Consider the following 26,852-nt stretch of genomic DNA (forward strand, 5'->3'; position numbering starts at 1 on the left):
TGTAGTTCCAATGAGACCGAAGAGGGACCGAAGAGGGTAAGTTACATAGTGTTGCTTTAAGGAAGTATCAGTGATGGACCACAAACCAACCCATAAGTCATTCTGGTGTAATGCCACATACAGAGACACAGATTCAGTGAAAGGGGAAAAAAGTGAAACGGCATTTTTAACAAATAGATCATAAAATGTGCGTTATGTGCAAATGCAGTGTTAGAAAAAAAATGTGTGCAGAGTGTGAAACTAAAAATATATTTGTAAACATGTGGCTGAGTCGTCAAGACAGTGACAAAAAAAAAAAAAAACATTGCAACATTACATATCTCTGAAAACTGGAGTCTCTCTGGAACCATTCAGAAAGGATAGTGTGTCTTCACAAGAATTCCTGGTATCAAGATGTAAGGGGCATTCAAATCCAGCCAATGATACATGGAAAGTATTAGAGAGCATTCTGTCTATTTGGAGGCACTGTCCATTCTCTAGGGCGGGCAGTGAGAAGGAGAGACTGGAAACGAGGGCAGTGAGCCAAGTCGTAGCTGAAATAACTCAAATAAACACAATGTGCCTTTGGACTTTGAGTCCACTGACACCCTGCTTGTCAGTGTATGTGTTTGTGTTTTATATGCATGTAAAAAAGAAAAGAAAGATTGTGGAAAATGTGCTTTCACTTGTAACATGAAGCTCATTAGAGCAAAGATGGGAAATGTACCAGTGCGTGTATGTGCAGCATTTGACTCTCTCCAGAGCTGAGGCGTGTGTTGACATCCTGGCTCAGTCAGAAGCTATGACTCCCCCTGTTATATAACTCGGCATGTGGCTTTGCCTCTGGAGAGGAAAGGGGAGGGGATTGCCCTGAAGCCAGAGCCTCCTCTGAACTGCATCATGTGAACACAGTGACTAAAACCGGCAGTAGTGAACACGTGCACTTTGTGCGATGAAAGTGGCTGTTCCTGTGAGGATGTTATGCGTGAGTGCGAAGGTCTGTCTGAGAGGTACTATGTGACAAACGTAACCGTGCGCAACATACATGTGGTCCCAGTGTTTCAAAAAGCTAGTCTATCTTTGTGGTCACAGAGCGATGCTGTTGGTCCTGTGCTCGGGAAAGCAGAACAGTGAGTTTGAGGGGTCGTCACAGTCGTCGGGCAGCCCAGTGTCTGCCAGTGGATTCCTACTAATGACCAAGTCCAGGCTGTCTCCAGCCTCGATAATTAGGGGCACAGTTAGACAACAGTCCAAGTCCCTGGTCCTCACACGGTTCACCTGGAAGATTACAATCAAAGAAATCATTCATCATGCTACTACATTATATTTCTTTAAAAGGCATAGTTTGACATGCTGGGAAATGTGATTATTGCTTTAATTTAATTTTAGTTTTTAGCATACAAAAATATTTAACATAACGATCACCAGCTGTGGGCCTGATTGTTAAGAAATGGTTTTACTGCTGTCCCACACAGGGAGGACAAACAAACAAAATCCTCCTTCATATAAAAGGTCTATATGCGACAAACAGTTTTGGTGAGTGAGTATTCCGATTTTTTACTTAAAGGAATACACCACCGTTTGTTGAAATAGGGCTTATCACGGTCTACCCTGGCTGTAGATAGGTGGGCCAACGCATTTTTTGTCTCAGTGCAAATAATTAGGTTGTTTTTTTGTCTTTTGTTGGCTAACTTTTACTCACAACATGCTGACCGGCAACATAGGATTCCATTCACTACGCTAAACTAGCGCCGGCGCTGCTGGTGTTGCACCGGAATAAAACGATGCATGCACAAAAAATGCGTTGGCCCACCTATCTACAGCTAGGGGAGACCGTGATAAACCCTATTTCAACAAACGGTGGCGTATCCCTTTAAGTAAAACTATCAATATTAATATCAAATAAGTGTAGTGGAGTAAAAAGTACAATATTTGCCTCCAAAATGTAGTGGAATTAAGTATAAAGTAGCATAAAATGGAAATACTCAAGTAAAGTATCTCCAAATTGTACTTAAGTGCAGTACTTGAGTAAATGTACTCAGTTACTTTCCACCACTGGTGACAAACCTATTTTTTTTTTAAGTGAATACTTCATACAAAGAATGCAACATTTAGCAGAAAACGGCAAGAAAACTACTCCAGTTTTTAATGTATAGAGTGATAGGTTATGCTGCTTTTTCCTCCACTACATTAATCTGACAGCTTTAGTTACTAGTTACTTTACAAACTAAAACATGTGTAGTTTATGTTTTATTATAAATGAAACTACCCAACAATATAGGCCTACAAGTACAGCTGAAGTGATTAGCCGATTCAAACACATAGTTGATTGACAGAACTGTAAGTAGCTTTTTCCTGAGGATACTTACCTACTTTTACTTTAGTAACATTTTCAATGCAGGACTTTTACTAGAGTATTTTTACAGGTTGGTATTAATACTTTTACTAAAGTAAAGGATCTGAACACTTCTTCCACCACTGAATATAAATGGGATTATGAATGGGATTTTATTAAAAATGTTAGTGTACAGACAATGAATCTTAAATCATTATTATTATTAAAAGCAAGTATGGGGTTGATTTAATTTGTGATGATTTATGATGATGGTTATTCTTTCAATGCTTGCGGTTATGTCTTGGTAGAATAAATGGTAGAATAATACAAAGTGAAGAAGGGAGAAGACAATTATGTAATTATGTGATAGTGCTGTATAGTTATGGAGAGAGGAGAAGATTGATACAACTCATAGTGTGGTATTGATATTCTCTAACTCTCGCCAGAAAGCGAACAAGCAACTTTCTCAACATTTTTTATTTCTTTAAAACAGTACCTGAAGAATGCGGTCGAAAGGTTTTAACCCTGCCTGGTCAGCAGGGCCATCGGGGCGGATCATGTTGACATAAACCCCTTTCTCCAGGAGCCCGTCGGATACACTGAAACCAAAGTCATGGCTCTCAAGGTCCTTCCTCACAGTCACCTGCAAACACAGGGGACCTTAGAGTTACACAAATTGTACAGCAATGCACATATTCAGAGGCTTTCACACTTGAGCTTTTATGTAAAAACTCCAGCGTCCGAGTAATAATCCACTCAATAGAATCTTTAATTAGATCCCGCTGCCTCATTAATGGCTGGAACATTAATAAAAACTGCACTTCTCCAGTTTTTAAACTTAAAAAAAACTTAAGTCTGTCAAAGCCAAGTGGTGATAACTGATTAGTCAGACTTTTAAGCTCCCTGCAAAGTGTCAGAAGACATTTTACAACTATATTCACAGTGTTACTCTCCATGCCGAGTAAACTGAAAAAAAGAGAGCGGGATGAAAGGATGGAGAGGATATCATTCTAATATCTGTCCATTCAATATGAAGTTGGAGCCAGAAGACAGTTAGCCTAGCTTAGCATAAAGACAGGAAATAGGAAGAAACCGCTAGCCTTACTTAGGTTCTGGTTGCAGTTTCATATTCAACAGACTGATGAGTGGTATTTATCTTTTCATCTAACTTTTGAAACGAATGACATTTCCCAAAGTGTTAAACTATTACTTTAATTTGTGGCCAGATGAAAACCCAGGGGGTGGACACAATAAAGCTACAATAATCTATAAAATATAAGGTGTAACCAGATATGTTGTATCACAAACTTATGCATACAACTTGTTGCACAGCTATTGTCACAGCATTGTACAGGTGTCTTTTATTGTGTCCACACTCTGTATATACTAAACAGTTAATGTTTTCACAGCCACATGTCTCTGTGTTATCTGTTTCTCTTTGGGTTTAGACCTACACTTTAACAAGGTCATCAGGTTTGACATAAAATAGCTTTACTGCTGACACTTCAGATGACTTACCATGATATCATGTAAGATGTGTCAACTCAAAACATTTTTAATTTCCACACTGCGGGACAGTTATTACTGCCCCAGTTTCAGCCCAGTCAGTCACTCCGTCAGACACCGCATAGCGAGATGCACGGAAGCACACCAAACAAGGCGTCTCGGAGAGTACACGGGCACAGACTGGGGTCACAACATGTGCATCTGCTGAGGGAATGTTGTATAATGAGTGTTGTGTGTCAACATATCACCTGGGTCCAGTTACACTCTACTGTAATAATAATAATAATAATAATAATAATAATAATAATAATAATAATAATAATAAGGGAGTAACTTTGTGTTTAGCATTTTTCTTTATTACCGAGTACCTTCTTAATTACAGCATACAGTAATATTGTTACCAGGTAAAATGGGGCAAAAATGTAAAAACATTATTATAGTTGCAAGGGATCAAAACAGCTACACGCCTTTACAACCATATCTATATAATAATTTATTTGTATGTATTTTAAATGATGATAAAATACTGGGGAACAGCAATGTAGTTTTTTATTTTACAGATTATTTTGTTGGCTTTTTTATGCCCTTATTGTTGATAGGACAGCCTAGACCTGAAAGGGGAGAGAGAGGGGGAACGACATGCAGTGAAGGGCCACAGGCTGATACCGAACCTGCAGATCCCGCGTCGAGGACTGAGCCCCTGCACATGGGTGCTCATTCTACCAGGCGAGCCACCCAGGCGCCCAGTAATGCGGTTTTAAGATCCGTTGTAGGATCAATCTGATAATATGAAAGGCAAGCTTTTTTTCTCATCATATCATCAGATATGACAGGACAAATAGACGTATTTGTTGTGGCCACATGTTGTTTCGCTCCTTTCATGAGCTATTGTAAAATGACATACAGGTTAAGCCTATTGGTTCCCTGTAACTACTAGGTAGTTTCGTTCTAGGTCCCTCCTAAATCCTTGTTCCCTGTACTACTACTGTTCTACTCACCTGTGGATAGCAAGTAAGTACTTCATTGATATCCGTCAAGTACAAAATATTTAAACTGTAATTTGTGAGCATTACCGATGTTTCCTTCACGTGAATCTTTGTCGTTTGTTTAAACTGACATGAAAATGAAAATTCCCTAACAGACCTTGTGCAGTGCCAGAGTGATAGGGGACAAAATATCAGAGGGGTCTCCTCTCCCCCGGGATGGTACATCTCTGGCTCCAGTCGACATGTTCAGGTTGCTTTTGTTCCTAGGCTCGCCGTGCATCCCCTCCCTCTTAATGGGACTAATTTCAGAATGAAACATTGAGTTGTCGTTGGTCTTGGTTTCCTCTAGGTACAGACTGAGAGCGCTACCTGTCATGGATGCCTGAAAGAGAAAAAGAGGACTTCCATTTGGACAGCACAACTTATATTTCTCACATAAAGTGTGCACAGAGCCTGATTAGAGGCCAAAGCTTTGCATAAAGCCTTCCTGGGTCAGTATGGCAGCAGGTGCCCGACCAGCCTTGTCAGATTTGATAACAGATTACACACTCTGGCGATTATCATAATGCTTCATCTGGCATGGTTATTTAGGCTGACACTGGTCCATGAATACATGAGTACGACAAAGCAGATGGAGGAGAGGAAACAGGAGCAGGAATGGGGGGCCTACCTCCAGCTCCCTGAGAATCTCTGACTGGCCACAGGTCTCGAGGTCCTGCAGAGCCTGGGACCAGAGGCTGTTTTCCTGGTTCAGGGTGCCATGGCAACGAGGGGGGCTGATGAATCTATGACAATGCAGGAACCAGAACATGAGAGCAGCCCTGCAGGTCTCCAGGCCGGTGCCGCTTACAAAAGGCAGCATGGGAAATGCAGTTTTTGGGTTGCTTGCTGGAGAATCCCTTTGAAAATCTCTCTGGACCAAATTGATTGACTTTACTGTAAAATTCTCTCACTTCTGGCAAACGCTGAGGAGTCCGCTAGATTAGTTAAAGCCTTTAAAAGGGTCAATTTTACAAAAGTAACGTTGCCCCCCACAAAAAAAGCAGAAAATTGAAAAGATGTGACACAAAAGTTCAGAAAAAAAAGTCAAGCGTGAAGAGACAGATAAGGCTGATGCATCCTTGGGCGCTTTAGGTGCTTTTTGTTTTTGTTGTGGACAAGGGGTGACAGAAAAAGATGCATCTATGTGAAACACCAAAGAGCTCGTAGGCAGTTAGTAAAGCAGATGAGAGAGAGAATACCTGAGAAAGAAGAAAAAAGGGACAGTTTTGGAAAAGCACAAACCATGAAAGCATACAAACACAAAATAAAAAGAAACTAATTCAGACAGTGCAGCTTGTTTTAGTCAATGCAGCCAAAAAGGAAAATCACAGAAGCTCTAATTTATACACAGTGGTGGAAAAGTACTCGGATCCTTTAAGTATCAATGCAACAATGTAAAAAATGTTTGGACTGTTCTCTAATAAATGCTTTAATAGTGAAATATAGGATACATTCACCTCTTTAAGCATCAAACTGTTATTTGAATGAAACAAGGTGAGAGGTGAAATTTGTCTTTGCCAACAACTTATAGACATCTGAAACATGACAAGGGCAATGCCAAGAAGGCACTGCTTTTTTTGTCAATGGGTCACAACCAGAAAGGTTGGGGACTACTGGTTTAATCTTTAAAAATGTGTTGTATTGCGTGTTATATTATCTGTAAATTAAGATTTATGTAAAATATCGATCTGTAAATTTTAATCTGTAACATAACTAGTAACTATATTCCTCAAATATATGTGGTGGAGTAAACATTTAAATATTTCCTTCTGAAATGTAGTGGCAAAGAAAACAAAACAAGTTTATTTTACATTTATTCTTCAATAAATGCAATCACTTCCTTTCCACCACTGCTTGTACACAGAATGTACTTCAAATGAAAAATACCCTTTACTGTGAAATCAAAAACACTTAAAGCTGCACCGACAGGAAACAAGATGTTAACAGGAAGGAAAATGCAGGCCCTGTGCACTTACCCAGGCATCTTGTCCCACTCATCCTCAGTGAACCTCCCATCATACAGCGCTGCGTGGTGGACTAGGCCTGCAGAGCTGGAACTGGTTTGGCTCCTGTGCTTTGTGCGTCGCCACTCATTTGGATTGAGCAATATATCGGATGCTTTGTGAAGATATGTCCCTGAAAAAAAAAATCCACTGACCTCATTAGAGGCAAGACAGACAAATTGGTCATTTATAAACAGCAAGCATCCAGTGGACCTCACCTTGGCTACCGTAGCCTGCGTCAAACCCTGAGCTATCCCAGGAGCTCATTGCAGAGTCTATACTGGGCAGAGTGGCTGAGTAGACCTCGGAGTGTTTACTGGTCTTCTGGGAGTCTGTCAGGTCATCCTCTGTGTCACTTAAAAACCCAGCTTCTCTGTCCAGAGGACGTCGGCCATCAGATTCTGGGAATGAACAATGAGTCAAATAACGTAAAGCAAAAATAAAACATCACTTTCTCGGCCTTTAAGCCTTGGAAAAGGCATTTTTCAAAGCTTATTAAATCTCACTTTTATTGATTTTACACCCTTATTTTTTGTGGTTTGTACACTTTGTCTCTTTGTTTTATCTTGTCTTGTCTTTCCCTTTACTTGTAAAGCACTTTTTGAAGCACTATACAAATAAGGTTGCTTTCTTGCTGTGAGATCAACAGGAAAATGACGTGCCATCAGCGAAGGGAATGTATAACTGAACATTGGCTCAACAGGGATGCTTCTTCCACAGGAGAATGGACAAGCTGGATTACCTAACTAAAGAATAAAACTATGAAAACTATTTGAAGAAAATGTATAAGAAATAATGTTTTAGACCTATAAATAAACTAAATGAAACGTGAAAAGTGAATGTTTATTTTGTGTCATAATGCAACTGTTATTATGAATCTATCTAAACCTTATCTACTCAGCTTTTATTTGTTATGATTTTTCCCCTCTATCTCTCTTTGCTTGTTTGTATTTTGTTTCATTTTCTTTTTAATGTTTGGTTTTGTCTCAATTCTGCAACTGTATTTGTAAGATAATTTTTGCAAGCCACTACAAGTCTACAAAAGGATATAAGTAATAAGTTGCAAAAAAAAAAAAAAACATACGGTCAGCCTTTTTTTTTTATCTTGAGGGTGACGGACTCCCCGGCCATCTGCAGAAGATGGATGGCCTCGCTCAGTGGCTTTCCTTTCAGACTGACTCCGTTGATGGCCAGGACACGGTCCCCTATATGAATGGCCCCGGTCCTGCAGGGTTACGAGAGCAGAGGAGACAGAGATACCAGAGTATACCAGACAGTACCGACAGACGGGCCAGGAAACCTGTCAGGCTGCCAGCGCGCTGACTGGGACGGAAACAAAGAGGCTTCTCGTTATAGAAAAAGACGAGTCAGACATTGTTTACTGACTTACTGTTTATTCTATTAAAAAAAAAAAAAAAAACGTTTCCAAAGGGGGACGCAACAGATTTGACTAGCCTCAGTTTATATTTAGCCCCCGACCTGTCGTTCTCTCACCTCTCTGCCAGGCCTTTCTTAGTGAGGCCAGAAATGACGATGGGGTCAAAGGGCTCCTCTGTGCCAGAGATCGTGATGCCCAGTGGTCCGTTATATCGCTTCAGCTCAACTGTGTAGATTATAGAGCCTGACATCTCCAACTCATCTACAGCACATGGGGGGAAAGAGTAGATGCCATGCATAATAAGATTATGTAGACATTATAAACCATGTGAAGATAGAATACCTTTATGATAAAATATGTTAAATAAAAAAGTTTGTGCAAATGGACAAATAATAGGAGCTTTTTAACCTAACAGACCATTACCTCCTTTGTCATTTTACTGCATTCGAATAATGTATGGGTTTTATACTGTGGTGGCAGACGTTTTCACATCCTTTACGTTTAAGTACCAATACACCGTTTAATCACTCAATTACGTCTAGTAAACTACATTAGTTCAATGATTCTAGGTTGTGTATTTACATGAAGCAATTGGAGAAGTTTAAAAGGGGCAATCTTTCTTTGGTGGAACTGCTAATAGCTTGTAGAAATTCAAAACAATTGAAGTGGCCTCATCTACATTCTGCTTTTTGTAAGGGGGCCATTTTATAAGCTTATATGTTTTTACATAAAATATTAATCTGAAAAGTAACTAGAAAACTTTCAGATAAATGCAATAGAGTAAAAAGTAAACTATTTCCTAATAGAGTTAAAGTATAAAGTTGCATCAAATGGAAATACTCAAATTAAGTAACTAAACATTGTACTTAAGTAAATTAGTAAATGTGCTTTGTTACTTTCCACCACTGCTTTTATACAGAATGCATGTTTGGTGTTTATTAATGTACCAATGTTGTCCTCATCTTTCTGGATTCGGAGTTTGACCATGTCCTCGGCCTGCTGCAGGACATGCATGGCGTCCTCCATGGTGCAGTTCTCCAGACGCACACTGTCGATGGCCAGTAGCCGGTCTCCAGGCTCCAGAGTGCCTGTTCTACCGGACACAAAAGCAGGAGGATCACAACTTTCACCTGGGACCAGCAAGCTGCTCCTCCTGACTCAGTATGAGAATCCTATTAGCGTTAGTGTCTCTGTGGGATCCTCGGGGGTCACTGTAACCTCACCCTCAACCTAATCAACACTGAGCCCTTCTGAATGTAGCTGCTCTGCCCTACTGATCCAGTTTTGATAGCTCAATCCAATTAAGCTTGTTTTACACCGTGGATTCCCAAAACAATTTTATTTTGTTCATGAAAAGATGATACGACTTAGTGCTGTGAGAGCAATACAATGTTCAGCAGTAATATTATGAGCTGTGTGTGATGATGGGACATACCTGTGTGCTATGCTTCCTTTTCTGATGTCAGAGATGATGAGGGGCTTGCCAGGTTTCTTACTTGCTGGTAAAACAGAGAAACATTAAAGTGATTTTTATTTTAGGATGTAGGATACGAGGATGAACCCATTTTGAAATCACTCAACTTCCTTTTCTTTTGTTGCACTAATCATACTCTGCTTCCTGTTTCTGTTTATTGAGAGGACAAAGAGTAATGATGAAGCTGGTACTGGCCAGTATTATTCGCCGGTAATGAGGTATTTGCCCTTGTGGTTTTGCAAGCCTGAGTTTTATGGAACACAGAACATGGATTCAAAAGAGATTTACGGTGTGCCGGTCTGCAGAGTATTATTGAGCTACACTGCCCCCTGCTGTTTATCTCGTTCCTAACAAACTCACCACTGATGGTGATGCCCAGCTCCACTCCTCTCCTCTTGGGTAGTTTAACGTGGAAGGTGCCACTGCTGGGAACCACTGACTCTAATTGGGATTTTAAATGAAGATATATGTAAGTAAGAAAGCACAAATATAAATCAGAGCTCTCACAATATAAGAATTTATCTTCACAATATGATACCTGCAACGTCAAACTCAATCTCCACTGTGACCTTGTTGGCCAGAGCAGAGTCTCTGAGCAGCTGATGGGCTTCCTCCAAAGTGCCATCTTCAGTCGGGATCCCATTAATGGACAACAGTCTGTCCCCAACCTGCAGCAGCCCACACCTTCACACAGAAGAAACACACAAAGAAGCCTTATAGTGGAAATAAAGCTCCTGTGAAAGACTGATATTTCCATAAAATAGATAAAAAGAAATTCACTTTGTAAAAACATTTGACTAATATGTCAACAGAATGAAAGAAGAATTTTGAACCTGGCTTTAGCCAGTGTTCAGATTTCTGTTTTGGAAATGTATGCAAATTAGCACATATTTAATAGGACAAAGCCTCATTTGCATATTACAATTTTTTTATTTTTTATTGTTAAACAAGCAATTATTGTCTTAATGTAAGTAATCAACTGGGGAAGTTCCAAGGTGGTATTTACTAGTTACAATTGATACCCTATTCATCTGTAATGTCTCCCCTTAAATAACTAAAATTGATCACATTTTAACTAGGGGTGCAACTAGCGATTCTATTCAAATTATTGATTAATACGGTATGTTGATCTTTTACCCAATCAAAAAGTGAAAAGTGACCCTCACAATTTCCCAGAGCCCAAGGTAATGTCTTCAACTTATTTAGTTAGGCTTTATCATTCAGGAGGTCTCACGGAGGTCAAGATCTCTTTTACAAGAGAGACCTGAGGACAAATTACATACATATACACTCAGTTACATACATTTCTTCTAATACATAAGCCCTGCAATAGATGCTACCTTAGTTTTTGCTGAAATTGTTTTAGAGAGGTGTTGATTCACCTGTATGGTCATTTTCATAAAGAAAGTTCTGACTGACTGACTGACTCTCTCACTCACACTCACACTCACACACACACACTCACACACACACACACACACACACACACACACACACACACACACACACACACACACACACACACACTTACAATACATGGGAACCCGGCTCTTGACAGCTGTAGATAGAATAGCTGAGAGAAGAGCAGTTATATTCTCCCCATGTCTGCACAGAACTACTTCAAACAATAAATCTGAGGGGCCATGAGATGATTAATGGGAGAGGAATGAACAAAACGTTTTGCTACACAAAAATATGTTTATTTTTTCCGACTTCTTTAATCTTAATGTGATGTGTTAAAAGTGATTTCCTCTTTCACTGTTGATTCCCATATCTCTCTGATGTCTTCTTTTGTAGTATCTCACAGAGTTTTATTTTTGTGTCACCTCGAGGACATACCTGTATTACAACATACACAGTAAGTTTTTTATTTTTTTATAAAAAAAAAATACATCAACTTCTCACATTTAAGTCGCTGGAGGCCCCAAATGGTGCTCAATTTTTGCTTCATAAATGATTTAAGATAAAAATTTGTTGATTAACCAAGTTATTAATCTACTAATGCTCTGCCCACACTAGTATCAGCAAAGCTTTGTATTTCTGCTTTCAGTGAAAGGATTCTAAAGAGTGACACATTCATGTCACATAGGCTGAATGTTTAAAAAGACATCTATGAAATGATATGGCCTCTAGGCTTGACATAAACACACTGAACACTGACATTACTTGAACTTGGAAAATCACCTCTGCAAAACGAGGACTCATACAGAAAAAAAGATCCCACATATCACACATTTAATCAGGCTCCTAATTGCAAACACTGAAGCACTGTCAACTGAGATTAATTCACTAACCACCGCTGCTCATTAACCTTGTGTGGAGGCTTAGACACCAACATCACAGTCGGATGCTGTACTCCTGTCACTCCTGTCCAACTGCTGCTGGACTAATCGTGTTACAAGACCCAGGGGACGCGGCCCTGCAGTGCCGGCACAGACACTATCATTAATCTTGCAAGACAAGGACAGATACAACACACTGGCCTGATCAGAGCTGTGTGTTAATTAGACAGCAACATGCAGTCTTGATCAATACTACATACAGACCAATGTAGGGTGTTTTTAAAATAAAAATAAAAAACACCAATGTCTCATGTATAATGTGTGATAAATCTAGTAGTGGACACGACTACTCCTCGCAGCACATTCAAGACTAAAGTAACTGTCGTAAATTACTGAGAACATCTGTTGATCTTGTGGCATTTTGGGCTATATGACCTCCATCACTAAGGAAATAAACCGTTACTATGCCAAGGGCTGACAAGCACTAAAGCTTTTTTGGCTCGTGACCGACCCCTTAAAACAAAGCAGTGTCTACTTACGACACATTTTTACCAGTTATATGTCGTTGTGACCATTTCAACAAAAGACTCGCCCCCCATGTCTTATCTGAATTTTTTTTTAAAAAGACGAAGAGCAAGCACAGTTGTGCTTTGAGCTATATGCTAACATCAGCATGCCACTGTAACATGCTGGCGTTTTGCAGGTATAATGTGTACACCATCTTAGTTTTAACATTTGCTAATTAGCACTAAACACAAAGTACAGCTGCTAATGTAATGTCATTAGTTATGGTGTGATTTGGTCCTAAACTAGTGGACAAATGAAACTCTATTTCACAATTAATCCTGAGGGGGTTTATTGAATGTGTGAACCAAATTTCATGACAAGCCATCCAATAGTTCTTGAGGCATTTTACTCAAAACCCGAAATTTTAACCTCATGGTGGCGCTAAAGGAAAAGTCAGTAGGATTCATCCTCTGGGCAACATGAATATCTGTACAAAACTGCATGACAATCCATTTAAACGGTATTCAAATATTTCAGTCTGGACCAAAGTGGTGGAAAAACCAACCCACAGACCAACATTGCCATATATAGAGCCACACTGCTATTGTTGCTGAGTCAAGATAAGATAAATGTCTGAAAAAATAAATAAGCATATATGTGTAGTGATGTTTTTTCTGCTTTTAATTATCTTGTTACCGCTAATGTAGGGCAGGACCCCAAATTTGGGAACCACAACATTAGACAAATGCAGCTCTAATACACCTGCCTTGAGCTCAAATACTCATTGGGACAAAAGGTTAAAATTAGACTTTTTTCACATGTGGCTGAATGATTAGCACTGGGGCCATCTAGTTCAAGGTGACTCAATACATGATACTTGTTTACTCGTTAGGTGTCTCAGTGTGTTACCTCTCAGCTGGGCTGTCGGGCTCAATAAAGCGGATGACTGGGGGAGCAGACAGGGTTTCTGTGGCAAAGACACCCCCCTGCAGCTGGATCCCAAAACCTGTGAGTGGATCCCCCCTCAGGATGACCTCGCTTGTTTCCACATGAAAAACCTGCCCCCCTGGGCCGACAGAACTGGACGCCAGAGAAACTGAGGGACGGGGGGGAGGGAGGGAACACATCAGAGAAAGATATAAGTGGAGAAGTGGCAGATAAATGGAGCAAGAGAGGGATTATGGGAGACAAAACATGGAGGAGGGTAAGGGGATAAGACATGCACCCACAGAGACAACAGAGAGGGAATGAGTCACTTTTACAGTTTACGTCTGTCATGTTTACGTCAGTGATCAGTCAAAACTGTTCACACAGTGAAGGGGTGAAACAGGAGGTGAAGGTGTTTTAAAAGCAAAACATGTTTAAAGGGTCAGTTCACCTAAATAAAAAAAATAAAAAACACAAAGCCAAACATATTTTCTCACTTAGAGATCACTCTACAGTTTTATGTATCTGGGTTCTGAGATTTCTGCCTCCACTCCAATACAATGGCTGTAAAGTAACACAGCTGTGCTTTTAGCTATATGCTAATATTGACCATGCTGATGTTTAGCAGGTATAATGTTTACCCATGGTGTTTACCATGTAACCATCCAATTTAAGTGTTAGCATAGCAACATTTGCTAATTTCCACGCAACACAAAGTACAGCTGAGGCTAAGGGAAATAGTTCTGCAGGTTATTTTGTCATAAACCAAAATATTGGACACAAGGGGTTAAGTGATCAATGAACAAAATGTCACAGAACTTATTTTTTACTGAACAAATAGTCTCTATAAAAACTGTTGATTCTGAGAGTGATGGTGAAGTCTGTGGATTATCTTCATTTATCTCTTTTCTGTTTATTGATGTGACCATTAGACATATAGCCTATATACACCTACAAGTCTGAATGTTTGCAAAACCAGATAAAGGCCATTCTTAAAATGAACCAACACCAGTTTGATTGATATTCCCTGGAGTGCAAAAGGAAAACCATGATTTAGGAAAATAAATAAAAATGGATATGTTTTTGCAAATAAACCCAAATATGTCTGGAGAGACGTGTTCAATGCTGTGAACATCACAAATAAACCCCTTTCACCTCCATTATATTAAATTGGAGGCAGAAATCTTATTGACATACAGTCGGTTGCCAGTTTATTAGGTGCATCGAGCTAAAAGTAATGCAGTCTGCTATTTAGCCTACTCTCATTGATATAAATGGGATGGACGAAATAATAAAATTAATTTGGTTAACTTGGTTGAACCAACCCTTTAGTGTGGTAAAAACTAAAACAAAAAAAGGAAGAGGCAGGCGGATGGTCATACGTGAGCTCTTATGGTCCTTCTTCCTGTTCCTCCTCTTGCCTGTCAAGCTGCGGGGGCTGGTGGGTGCTATCGGAGGGATGGGACAGGGCAGCGTGTTGCTACCCTGGCTGCTAAAGCCTGAGGTGGCTGTGGAGGAAGGGGAGAAGCCACCGCTCACCAGAGCTGAAAGCAGACATAGCACTACACGTATCAAAAGGCTGGTACAGTTGGATAAAATCACATCACCATGACATTGTCTTCATGTCCACAGCTACATCACACGCTCATCATGGGAACATGCACCAAAATAAAGAACCGTGGTAACAGTGTTGGAGTAAACCTCTTGGAAAAGATTTAACAAAAAGTGCTGAAGAAAAGCCTCCTGCTATGGTGTCTTGCCAGCAGCAGTGCTGTCACAATTGATAACTTACATTTGCAGTGGTCCTGCTGGTTGTGTGGGTGGCTTGGGCTGCTCCATGTCTTGCCGTGGCTGGCATGTGGGGGATGGCAGTAGTTGCTGCTTTGGTCCCAGTGATGATGGTTGCTCTTCTGCACTTTAACTGCAGCAATACGGAGGCAAACACATCCATTTGAGAAGCCATACCAGCTCCACTCCTCTGTTGTGCACATTTCGAAATTCTACCCACGAAATCCCACTTTCATTCCCATGTCTACATTTGTAACACACCACACAGTGCCTGGAGGATAATTCAGAGCAGAGTAATTGATATTTAATGTTGTCGTCATGGTACACTAGATTAAATCCTGTGGTTTAATGTATTTTGACGTGCATCTGACAAATCAGTTAGACACACAGAGCTCAATTGGCTGAATGGGAAGTGGTGGACTAAAAATAAATAATATCTTACTTTTACTAGCAAGCTTCCAAAAAGCTAAGTGCAAACTGGATATCATTTTTATAATTTAATTTTCAAAAGAGCCAGATGGTGCAAAAAGAGTCTGAGTAAGACCACTAGTCATAATGTTGTTGTGTTCAGCAGGAAGGGATACTGGCTGTAAGGAGGCATGTGGCTTGACCTTGATTGAGCACAGCTGAAAACTTGATTGTTGATGATGCAGGGTGTCTGTTTCTGCACCTGATTGGCAGACAGTTTGGTCTAAATGGGTTTTAACTTAATCATATGTGATTTATATTCATGTGGTTTTCATTTAGCAATTCTGTTGACTTTACCCGCTTTGAACAAAATGGAGAGCACAGATTGTTAATTCTGAAAGGCGTCTTATCCCCTCATGTATCTGTGAAGCATTCAAAGGGAAACAACTGACCTCCTGTATGACACACACCTCGATAATTAATGTTCCTTTACATATTCATGCAACTAAAATTGTCACAGAGCATTACATGTGACAGTAATCCAGGCTGCTTCATTTGTAAGGGTATAATCTCTAACAATTTGCTCACATGGATGGGAGATTTGCTAGAAACATGGATGACTGCTGTAGCGGGATGTTTGCCATGTTCAGGGAACCTGGTTAAATCCAACTGTATGTAATCAGAATACAAGCAGGAGAACCCGCAGCCCTTTTCGGAGAACAAGTTTCTATCTGACTCAATCAAACCTGTGAAGCTTTGGCTCTGACAGCTTATGTTAAGCTCACCTAGGGGAAGCTCTCCAAGATATGGTGTTTTCGATTGAGGCTGGTGGAAAGAAACATTAACTCCTAATCTCTTAGTGGCCGTATCAGTCTTATTAAATCCCCGGAGGAGATTAGACAAATTGCATCTTATAATCATGCCTTATCCTGGGGGGAAAAGAAGCTGCGAAAAATTTCGTTTTACCGTAACATCATGGTGCCTATTTCAAGAAGTGAATACTTATTAAATAGAAATGTCAGAAGGCAAGAAGCATGCCTGTCATTTCTTTGAGAAGTGATACATGTGCTGCACTTTGAATTCAGTCCAGTTTTCCACAGGAGCCAATGCAGTTCAAGTATTTCACTGAGCAGTCTTGGAAAGTATTAATGTGTATTCCTTCTTCAGAGGATTTAACCCTAAAAAAAATGTAAGACACTGATGACAAAAAAAACCAGTAAATAAGGATAAAAGAAAGACGGAAGTTTGGCAAATAAAAGTGAAGTGCAGCAGGCTGGACCAGACAAAAACTAAACAAAGGACAAAGAAATATTGCTGAAGAAAGGATTCAGCGACCGCCAGAGAAGACTTAACTACATCTTATTTCCTTTGTCATGGTGTATGATTCTTCCCATGCTCATATGTTAAGGAGCCCCTGCAGCTGCTGACCCAGAAATAAGTCCACAGAACATGATCGCTGCCGGCCACCACACACACACACACACACACACACACACAGGCTGATTTACAATACATGGGAACCCGGCTCTTGACAGCTGTAGATAGAATAGCTGAGAGAAGAGCAGTTATATTCTCCCCATGTCTGCACAGAACTACTTCAAACGATAAATCTAAGGGGCCATGAGATGATTAATGGGAGAGGAATGAACAAAACGTTTTGCTACACAAAAATATGTTTATTTTTTTCCGACTTCTTTGTTAACACATCACATTAAGATTGTGAAAGTGATTTCCTCTTTCACTGATGATTCCCATATCTCTCTGATGTCTTCTTTTGTAGTATCTCACAGAGTTTTATTTTTTGTGTCACCTCGAGGACATACCTGTGTCTTGCGGCCTGACAGGAAGTCTGCTCTGACTGGCTGGGAGAATCTCCAGTTTCACAACATCACAAGTGTTAGCAAGTAGCTGCGTGGCCTCCATCAAAGAGCAGTGCTCTGTGCTGGTCCCATCTATAGACAGAAGGATGTCACCTGCATGCAGTGCTCCACATCTGAGAGGGTGAGACAGTGTGTCAGATTGTGTGTAATTGAGAAAAGCTTTGGTTTAATAGGAAAGTGTCTGTGGGGCAGTATAGTGTAAAAGGTTGGTTTCACCTTTCCACCACGCTGGCTGCCTTTATCTTGTCAATAATAATAACTTGTTTGCTCCTGTATATTGTTGTAGTAAGGCTGATCCCGAGGCTGGCGGAGGGACCTTTCACTATCTCCACCAGCAGAGGGCCCGAGGCTTGCTGCACTGCCTCTGAAACAGATAATTCACACAGATATGAGAGAGGCCTACAAGATTAGTAGATGCATCTTTTTACAATCTTAACCAGCAATGGAAAAGACCATGTCAAAATATTAAACAGTGAGAGAAAATATAACTTAAAGAGAACATTTTTATTTCTAAATGGTCCCTAATTGACATGCATTTGTACTCTTACTGTACTTCCATTTTTTGAGAGTTGCAACAGTGTTACACAATTTTTTTCCCTACAGATTTAAGTAATAAAATGTGTCTTATAATTGTGAACCCTCTGACTGGTTCAGTGTGGTGGCAGGAGGTCTAGATCCAAAACACCCACATACAGAGAGATAATGTGTGTCGAATGTCCTTGGTGACATGCCCTATTTTGCAAAGAGCAGAGTTTGTGATCTTATGGAGAATTAATCACTATGACCAAATGGAGTTTATAATCTGTAGTGAGTTCCTGTCTTCAGTGGCATATTTTTCTACTTTTTGACCCAGAATCAAATTAAAGAATCAAATCATTCAAAATTAAGAAAATCATAAACAAATTATTGTTAAATGTGCTTGAAATAATACTGATATGCACTGTTTCCTGTACTATATTCCATCAACAATTTACTTACTGTAATGGCTCTGATACAGAAAAACAATACACTTTTTCAACCTGCCATGATTCAGGGGAGAGAGATCCCCACACTATAACAAAACACTGAATATTACCCATCTACCCTTTCCTTGTCGAAGTGTGCTCTTGGGCCGGTCAGACTCCCCTGGTGGCGTCTCCAGGACCGACACTCACTCACATCCATGCAGCTAAACGGCCACATTATTTACCCTCAGAGCAACACTGCCCTACCAAGCCTCCACATATTCCTGTGTGTGTGTGTGTGTGTGTGTGTGTGTGTGTGTGTGTGTACTCACCCATGACGGAGACGTCATACTCAATCAGGAAGAGAGCTTCCTGGCCGCTCTGCATCAGCATGGTCAAAGCGTCAGCGTGCTTCTCTCGGTTTAAAGGCATCCCGTCTACGCTCAATACTCGGTCTCCGGCCTTCAAAGTCCCCTCTCTGGATAAACACAGGAGGAGAAAGAGAAAAAAAAATAAAACACAGGCGGCCAGCACAACATGCTCATACAAGCGCTAAAGCACCAGTCACAGTAAATCATTAAACAGTTCCACATGAGTGTTCCCTCCCAGGTAAGATGAAGGATAAATGAGATAAATGGCCATACAGTCTTTGATGATGAATTATGTTTGCTCCAGTGTTTTGGTTTTCATGGGGAAAAGTGCAATGTTGCATTAGCCTCAGGATGAGCAGTGCCCTTTCTGCTTTGAAGATAACATACTCTATATGTGTCACAGCCACAATTTCATGCACCGGCCTGAGCGTAGACTGATGCAAAAGAAATAGTGTGCACATAAACATATTGCGTATTTAAAAGCAAAAGTCTTAATAATCTAATTCCACATGGTTAATGGATAACTATTTTAATTTGGGACAAAGATAAGGCAATTAGTAAGACACATATCCATTAGTTTATACATCTAAATAGATATAGAAACACGCATGTATGCACACATACAATAATTTGAATAGGCTCATTCATGCATGATTGAGACATAAAATGCCTACAAGCCACATAAATAGTACCACACAAACACTAACTCATTTATCCATGCCCTCACCTGTCAGCGGGACCCCCGGGCCTGATATATGTAACCACCAGAGGACGAGACCTGCGCCAGTCCTCGTGGAAGCCTCCTAGATAAACAAAACACACACAACATAAATCAGTGCTAAAAGCTAATTATTTTTACTGAAGGATTTACACAAGAAAACATCCTGTCCACCTACCTCTCATTACAAACCCAAAGCTGTTTCCCTCCTTGTGTAAACACACCTCCATGGTTTTGGTTAAGACTCCTGAGGGGTTCTGGACTAAGAGTTGACAGGAAAGGACAGACTCAGAAAATTATTTCTACAATCCGCAAAAGCTACACATAAAATTAGCAATGTAGAAAGCTTTTCCAACAGTTTGATTGAGTGTTCTAAGTGCTGAATCATGAGAACAAATATGGATTGTGGAAATATGTTTAATTAATCTATGTTTTTGACCCGTGCTAATGATTTAAGAGCAGTGGCAGCCACAGTGCAGCGCCTGGGGAACAACTCTGTTTCTCAGGCCAGTGCCTTGATCAAGGAAACCCAATAAGTATTGACCTGGTTATTTGCAGGCCGAAAGATGTATAGATGATGAGGTTAATTTGGGACAAAATTTGGTGGAACATATTTAGATGTCTACGTTTTAAACACAATTAAGCTCAGTTTTAAGACAGACAACTAGAAATCATAAGACAAGCCTTTTAATGGTCTGCAGACTTAACTAATTATCTTAATATTAACCCATTTCCTAACTTTTATGCATTTGAAAATGCAAACCATTTGTTTTGATGACAGCACTGTCTCCAAACATCTGAGCATTTGTTGAACAATCAGGCAAAATATTATTCTTGCAGAACTTCACCTACCGAATTGAGGCAGCTCGTACTCCACCTCCAGCACAACTCGCTCCCCGATGTTCTTCAGCAGGCTGATGATCTCATCGTGGCGAAGCTTTGACAGGTTGATGCCATTCACTGACTTGATGTAGTCTCCTACATTCAGCTGGTCACTCCTGCGGAAAGTCATGTACAGACCATCAAGATGAAGGCTGGATTAATAATCGGGCAATATGGGAGACTTCCCCCGGGGCCCTAAAAAGCTCTAGATTCACTGCAAGTCACTTGGGTTTTGGAATTGCACGTTTTTCTTACTGAGGGGCAGATACTTATCAACAACGTTGCAGAGATTTTTAGTCACTTTCTACTCATTTATTGGTTTTACGGCTCACACCTTGAATGTTAAACACATTTTGATGAAGTTCATCCGTTCATGAACAAAATCAGATCCAACTGTCTGATCTGAAATTCATATTCTGGCTGTTCCAACTGTGTGAAAGAGGCAGAAGTAGAACAAGAAGTTGGTTGTATAAATTAGTGTCCAAACTGCATTGATAATTTCATTAGAAATCCCTGTGCAGTATGTGGAATAACATACAGAGCCAGCTGTGTTGAATAGTGAGCGTCGAGCGTATGGCTGAAAGCGTCTTCCCTTCAAACACTGACGCAGATGATTGTACATGCTGTCTCACATATGACATTCTGAGTCAACATGCTGCTCATTGGAAGGCTAATTAATTAAATAGATGTTCTGCCCTCCTCACCCCTCTCACCTTTGGGCTACTGCCAATCAGCACTGACAGCAGACAGAGAGAGACGTCTTGACCAGCAGAGTCGACCGGCCTGATCCGGTCCGGTCTCATCACACAGTGTCACTGCCAGTCTCTCTCCTGTCTCTCTGTGTCTCTCTCCACCCAGTAAATTAGCTAGCACTTCCACACAAGCATGAACTCAGCTGTGGGAAGACAAGCTGCTTGGAAGAATTAGCACGGTGTCTGTCTTTAAACCCCCTTAGACTTGACAAGCGATGGCATATTTTGCCAAGACATTTTCAGACTGTGTGTGCGTGCGTCACACGCTGCTTAATCATCATGAAACGTGAGTCCTCCACTACATTTTCCTTTCGTGTGGTTGATGTTGGAGAAAATTAGTTTAATGCCGTTGACGTCTGGGAAAATGTGTTTAATTGAATCTTAATTAAGCAATCACTGAATCAAAAAACAAGCTCACAAAATGTGTATATTTAATTATTACCACCATACAGTGGATTAAACATGAACTGACAATGAAAAAAATGAAAATATTAACAACTAAATCAAAACATCTTATATGGTTTCTTGGGGACTTTTGGCTATTAGGGACGGCATCATGCTGATCTAACACAACACCGACAGTCCTGCAGTTAAGGCAAGCTGCTATAACTTTGCAACTTGTGCACATTTGTAGGAGCAGAATAACAAATCCAGACAGCTTGGTGTGGTTGCCAGGTTTTAACCACATCACAGAGCAGTGATCTCACCTGGCAGCTAGCCCACCTGGCCGTAGGTTTGACACTCTGGGCTTGCCATCCTTATCAGAGCCTCCGGAGATGGTGAGGCCAAGGCTGCTGCCTTCCCTTTTCATCAGGTCTACCGTGGTCACTCCTCGGTACTCCTCTGCTGAAAGATACAGACACAGATCCACAGTCAGAATTAGCGTCTGCTTGACAGAGTCAACCTGTCTGAGAGGCAACAAAATACTTTTTTCTTCATCTTTCTCTCCTGAATCTCTCACAGAAATGCCCTCTGACACACGACCACTTTTTCTCACTTTCCTGTCCTTTCCTTGTTTCTTCAAATCTCTCAATCTGAGTGAATCTTTGTGACAGATTCGGGAGGAGGAGGAGGATGGAGTCAGTTTTATTAATAGCACCCTAAATACTCACAATGGAAAGACATTCAATGCATTATTACAAAAGAAGCAAATCCAGTTGTATTCTTAAGTGAATGAAAATGAGTTTCTTGACTCTGACGGATATGTGGCTACATAGTGTCATCAGAGGACTCATTCTGTCTTATGGTCCATGTTCTGCTGTGCTGTTAGATCATTCTACATGAAGTCTACCAAGTGTGCTTTACTGCAAATGACAGGTATGCCACACAAGCAGTTTTTTTTTTTACCTTATCTAAGCATTCAAAACAGTGAAACATCAAGGAAAACACAGCACATGGCTCTACACGCAGATAGACAAAAATCTCAGTCAAAGACGGCATGACTCTTCTTCTTTTTGAGGACACAGTAGCATGAATCAGATAACAGATAGAAAACAAAATGTCAGGTTTGACTGTATCGTACCTGAGAAGCTGCGCCTGCAGGACGAATGTGATTGGTCAGATGCCCCGTACTCCTTGCTCCCCTTTGAGTATGGTCCTTCATCTGAGGAGACAGCAGGGAGGTATGGAGGTGCTGTTATGAAGCACTGTGGTGACATGTAGGGAAACTCTGCAGCAGAAGGCTAAATGAACACGACCATTCACTGCACATCATGACAGCTGCACACATGTTAATGCTTTGAACTGCACCCTGGGTAATGTGAAGCTCTTGGTGGGAGGGGGCGGGGCAGCACTAAGCCAACAGCCACATACATCCATCAGGCATGAACCTTAACTCAAACATAGTGATAAGCCTGAATTCAGGACCCTGCAAGGTCACCCCACTTTGTTTCCACAACTCTATAAAAGGTTTAAGGGTTTTGAATAACTCATCTCTGTCTGCAGCAGAGACCCTTGAAAACCATTAATTTAACACAAGAATACATTTGCGGCGAGCTTGATGTATGCAGTTACTAAAGCATGGGAATTTTCCGGAAAGAACAGCATGCAGTTAATGGACTGTTGGGGCATACAGAGAAAATCATCATTTTCAAGTCATTTACAGCAGCTGCTACAGAAAAATGGGAAATGTTTAATCTGCTCTGCAGGGAAACAGTTTTTTTATTTTTTTATTTTTTACCCACAGAGGGACCTATTGCTGACAGAGCACAGGGCTGGCCTCAGATTAGCAGAGCCACCACTCAGCCATCTGAACCTGAATGAAGCCATACAAGCATGACAGCAGTCATAGTGATGAGGAAACGGACTTGGCACTTTTCTAATCCTGTCCACTGTGGATTACCTTTTCAGCTGTCCAGCACAGTGATTGAACATCATGTTACCAATTTAAGAATAAAGAGGAGCTGTGCCAAGTCCTGTTTTAAAGTGTATTTAAGTGTAGGGACCATGTTAGTGCCTCATGCTACAGGCTACAGACATGGATAGTTCGGAATTTTTTTGGGGTTGTATGAGGTACTTATCCATAGTCAGCGTATTACCTACAGTCAGCGCTGGCACGTGCGTAGAGGTGGTCTGGGCAATAGCCTAGAGCGGCACTTTGGCAAGGCAGAAAAATTAATGAAATTTCAACTGTTTTGTTTGGCCCTCATTTTGTTGCCTCTTGTAGTCAATTGGTGAGGAATGTGTGTCTGTCAATCAAATTTGTTCACAAATTAAAATATTTCTGACATAGTATTAGCAAAGATAAATCGGCCTATTTGTGATTTTTTTTGTTTTTCATTTACACAACATTGATGATAGGTTTACTGGCCTGTAGGCCACTAAGGTAGCCATCCACATATACAGTTAAGCTTAAGGATTCACTGTAGCACATGTATGTTTAACATTAAAACATGATGTATAAATATATGAATGTCAATAATTATTATTTTAATAGCTTAGTATTGTATGTACCATAAAAAGGTATGTGTAAAGGCTTTAGGCCCTACACATTGTAGGTCCAATTTAATATACAACTCAATTTTATACAATGTGTCTGGCCATCATTTAAGAGGTATTGTCCCAGGCCTGACAGTATATCAATTTGACATCAAAAAATTATATTTCACATTCCCTCAGTTCAGTCTTTTATTTGTGCTAACTTCTAAAAACTGAGCTGGGGGAAGCAAGTGCTCGGAGGGCATCAAACACAACTGTGTTCCCTCTGTCCAAGTCAATCAAGTTTCCACATCTGCCCAACTGAAGATGAGGCCTGTAGACAGCAGAGAGGCATGGATCCTTTATCAAACCTTCGCTGGCCTAAAAAACCTTTGGGCAGGATACGATATGACGGAGTAAAGAAGGAAATTCAGGCTTCTTGTGCACACAGCTGCATGAGTCAGACCTTACTACAGAAATATCTTTACTGGGCTTATAATGTATAGAACATACATATGCATAATACAGTATGGTATTTCACACTAATTTACACACACATCCTTGCACAAATATCCTGTCCAGTAGCTGTGAGGCACAAACAAAGTGAGTGACACATCACAAACACTTTAGGCTGGGTAAAACCCTCGTAACCATGCAGGCTCGTAAGGGCCCTGACAGGCCAGCAGCTGTCATTGCAGTCAAAAGGCAACATTAGCTCTGGGTAACGCAGACCCAGCAGTCTGCACGTGACTGAGCGCTACTGTACCATCAAGCCATCCTCCTCCAGCTTATAAATAACCATCATCTACCCTAACGGCCAGAATTAAAATCAGAATGGAGCTGATTAATAAACCGCCCCAACAATGAAACAACTATTGTAAAACTATTGTCTCTGTTGTCTTTGAAAAGGAGGTTAGGCAAAGGCTCAATGATGAGGTTTGTCAGAAGAGCTGCATCTAAAGGACCTCAGAGTGCCGCACTGACTAAAATAAAATTCTGTGCTACTGCATAAATATGTGGTGAGTTAATTAACTCCTGGTTTAATTCAGGGCACTCTATGCCATCCCTCTTGTAACAAATCAGAATGTAGGTTAAATATGGGGGTGGCATTAACAATGACAATGAAATCATAATGCTATTTTTAGCTGTAAAACTTTATTTATAAACGAGGGCCCTGCCAGACCTAGTTTACATTGCCATATCTGCCCCAATTACATATGGCAGAATAGTCTGCAGAGCTGGTGGTCTTTCAACCAATCACAACCATAATACATGCATTGTAAAAATTCTACGCTCAAATTGATTTGCATTCAGACTCTATGGTTACAGGTAACAATAAGATAACAATTAGAAGGAACATTGAGGTAACACTCATCAGTTGCAGTGGCTGTCTCACAGATGAACTACACATTTCTGGACATAAACCACTCTTTACAGGTGATCCAGGTGAAACAAATCCTTTACTACAACACACAAGCTTACCCCCTTGACTCCGCGTTGCAAAGATCAGTGTGGTGCTCTTACCAATGCTGTTCTTGGTGTCTCTCCTCAGACCACACAGCATGGCTATAGTTTAATCAGCGCAGCCACCCTCAGAAAGTAACCCTGCTGATCTTTAGTAGTGAGCAGAGAGCTGAGGATCCACCTGAGGTAAAAGAGTCTCAGCCGCTCAAATAGAACAGAAATACCATCTTCGTTTCTTCATTCCTTTGCCAACCTTTCCTTAACCTTTGTTCCCGTTTGTAAAACCCAGTGAGGAATTGAGCTCCAAAGGGCAAATTCTGATCCTCAGATGGTCTCTAGTTCCCCTCTTTCTATTTAAACTTGGCGACAAAAAGATGTCAGGGGTTCTTCTCAGTCGTCAAAATTATAAATCTACCAAGCTCTGTTTTTCTATAAAATCCAAAGCAGGGAGAGCAATGGTTCATGTCCTTTTCTTCCCATCCTGCCGTGGTTCCATTTTTGAGCTATTCTTACTAATCAGCCGTCCTCCTCCAGAGGGTTTATCATCCCCTGTTCATACACTCACATGAGCTCACACATAACCCTCCTCTCTCATTCAGAGCTAGAGTGAGTGTGCTTGCTCTCTCTCTCTCTCTCCCTCTGCCAGAGGGGTTCAGTGAGGCAGGCACACACAATCGTCACTCCCTCCCCCAGCGCACGCACACACACACACACACACACACACACACACACACACACACACACACACACACACACACACACACACACACACACACACACACACACACTCCATTTACTACCAAGTCAAACACCCCTCATATGCACATTCTAAAACCCACCCACGCACTTTTACACACACCATGATTAGACTTGACAAAACTGCACACACTCCACACACTCAACGCTGCACAATTAACACCACCTGCACATTCATTGTCAGACTGAGCTCTGCACTGTGTCACGTTTTTCTCACGTACTGCACCCATTTGTACAGAGCTTGTATCTGCACAGCGCTAGTGTTTCTATCTCTCTTTCAAAAAAAACACACACACAAGCACCTAATGGAAAATGCATATGCAAAATTCCTGTGCAGAACAGCTGCATGTTTGAGATGTCTAGCAGTTGAAATGTTATTCATAAAAGTGCAGTTGTTGTGCACAAGGCTGTGATGACAGATTTGACTATGGTCAAGTCAAAATAAATGAAATAAATGAAAAGCAAAAAAAGGAACATTTAGAATCTCAGCGATTGTGTAACAATTAAATGCACTTCCTCTAAAGCTTGTTTCCCCCTCAGGAGAGTGAGAGGAC

The 26,852-nt window shown here is 40.7% G+C and overlaps 1 protein-coding gene across 1 annotated transcript; it reads right to left on the reverse strand.

Moving 5' to 3' along the window:
* LOC114559006 (glutamate receptor-interacting protein 2-like) lies at positions 1-26,120 on the reverse strand. Its single transcript, XM_028583391.1, is given in 25 exon segments — positions 1-1,257; positions 2,811-2,957; positions 4,964-5,188; positions 5,477-5,591; positions 6,825-6,984; positions 7,070-7,252; positions 7,594-7,597; positions 7,932-8,076; positions 8,346-8,490; positions 9,177-9,322; positions 9,665-9,728; positions 10,064-10,144; positions 10,242-10,387; positions 13,402-13,588; positions 14,802-14,963; positions 15,212-15,340; positions 17,439-17,608; positions 17,712-17,859; positions 18,772-18,917; positions 19,538-19,613; positions 19,707-19,790; positions 20,381-20,526; positions 21,870-22,008; positions 22,685-22,765; positions 25,603-26,120. Coding segments are annotated over 25 exon segments (3,261 nt in total). The 5' UTR covers positions 25,643-26,120; the 3' UTR covers positions 1-1,065.
* Positions 26,121-26,852: the final 732 nt, after the last annotated feature.

This window comes from Perca flavescens, chromosome 7, assembly GCF_004354835.1.
Source record: "Perca flavescens isolate YP-PL-M2 chromosome 7, PFLA_1.0, whole genome shotgun sequence".
NCBI classification, from domain to species: Eukaryota; Metazoa; Chordata; class Actinopteri; order Perciformes; family Percidae; genus Perca; species Perca flavescens.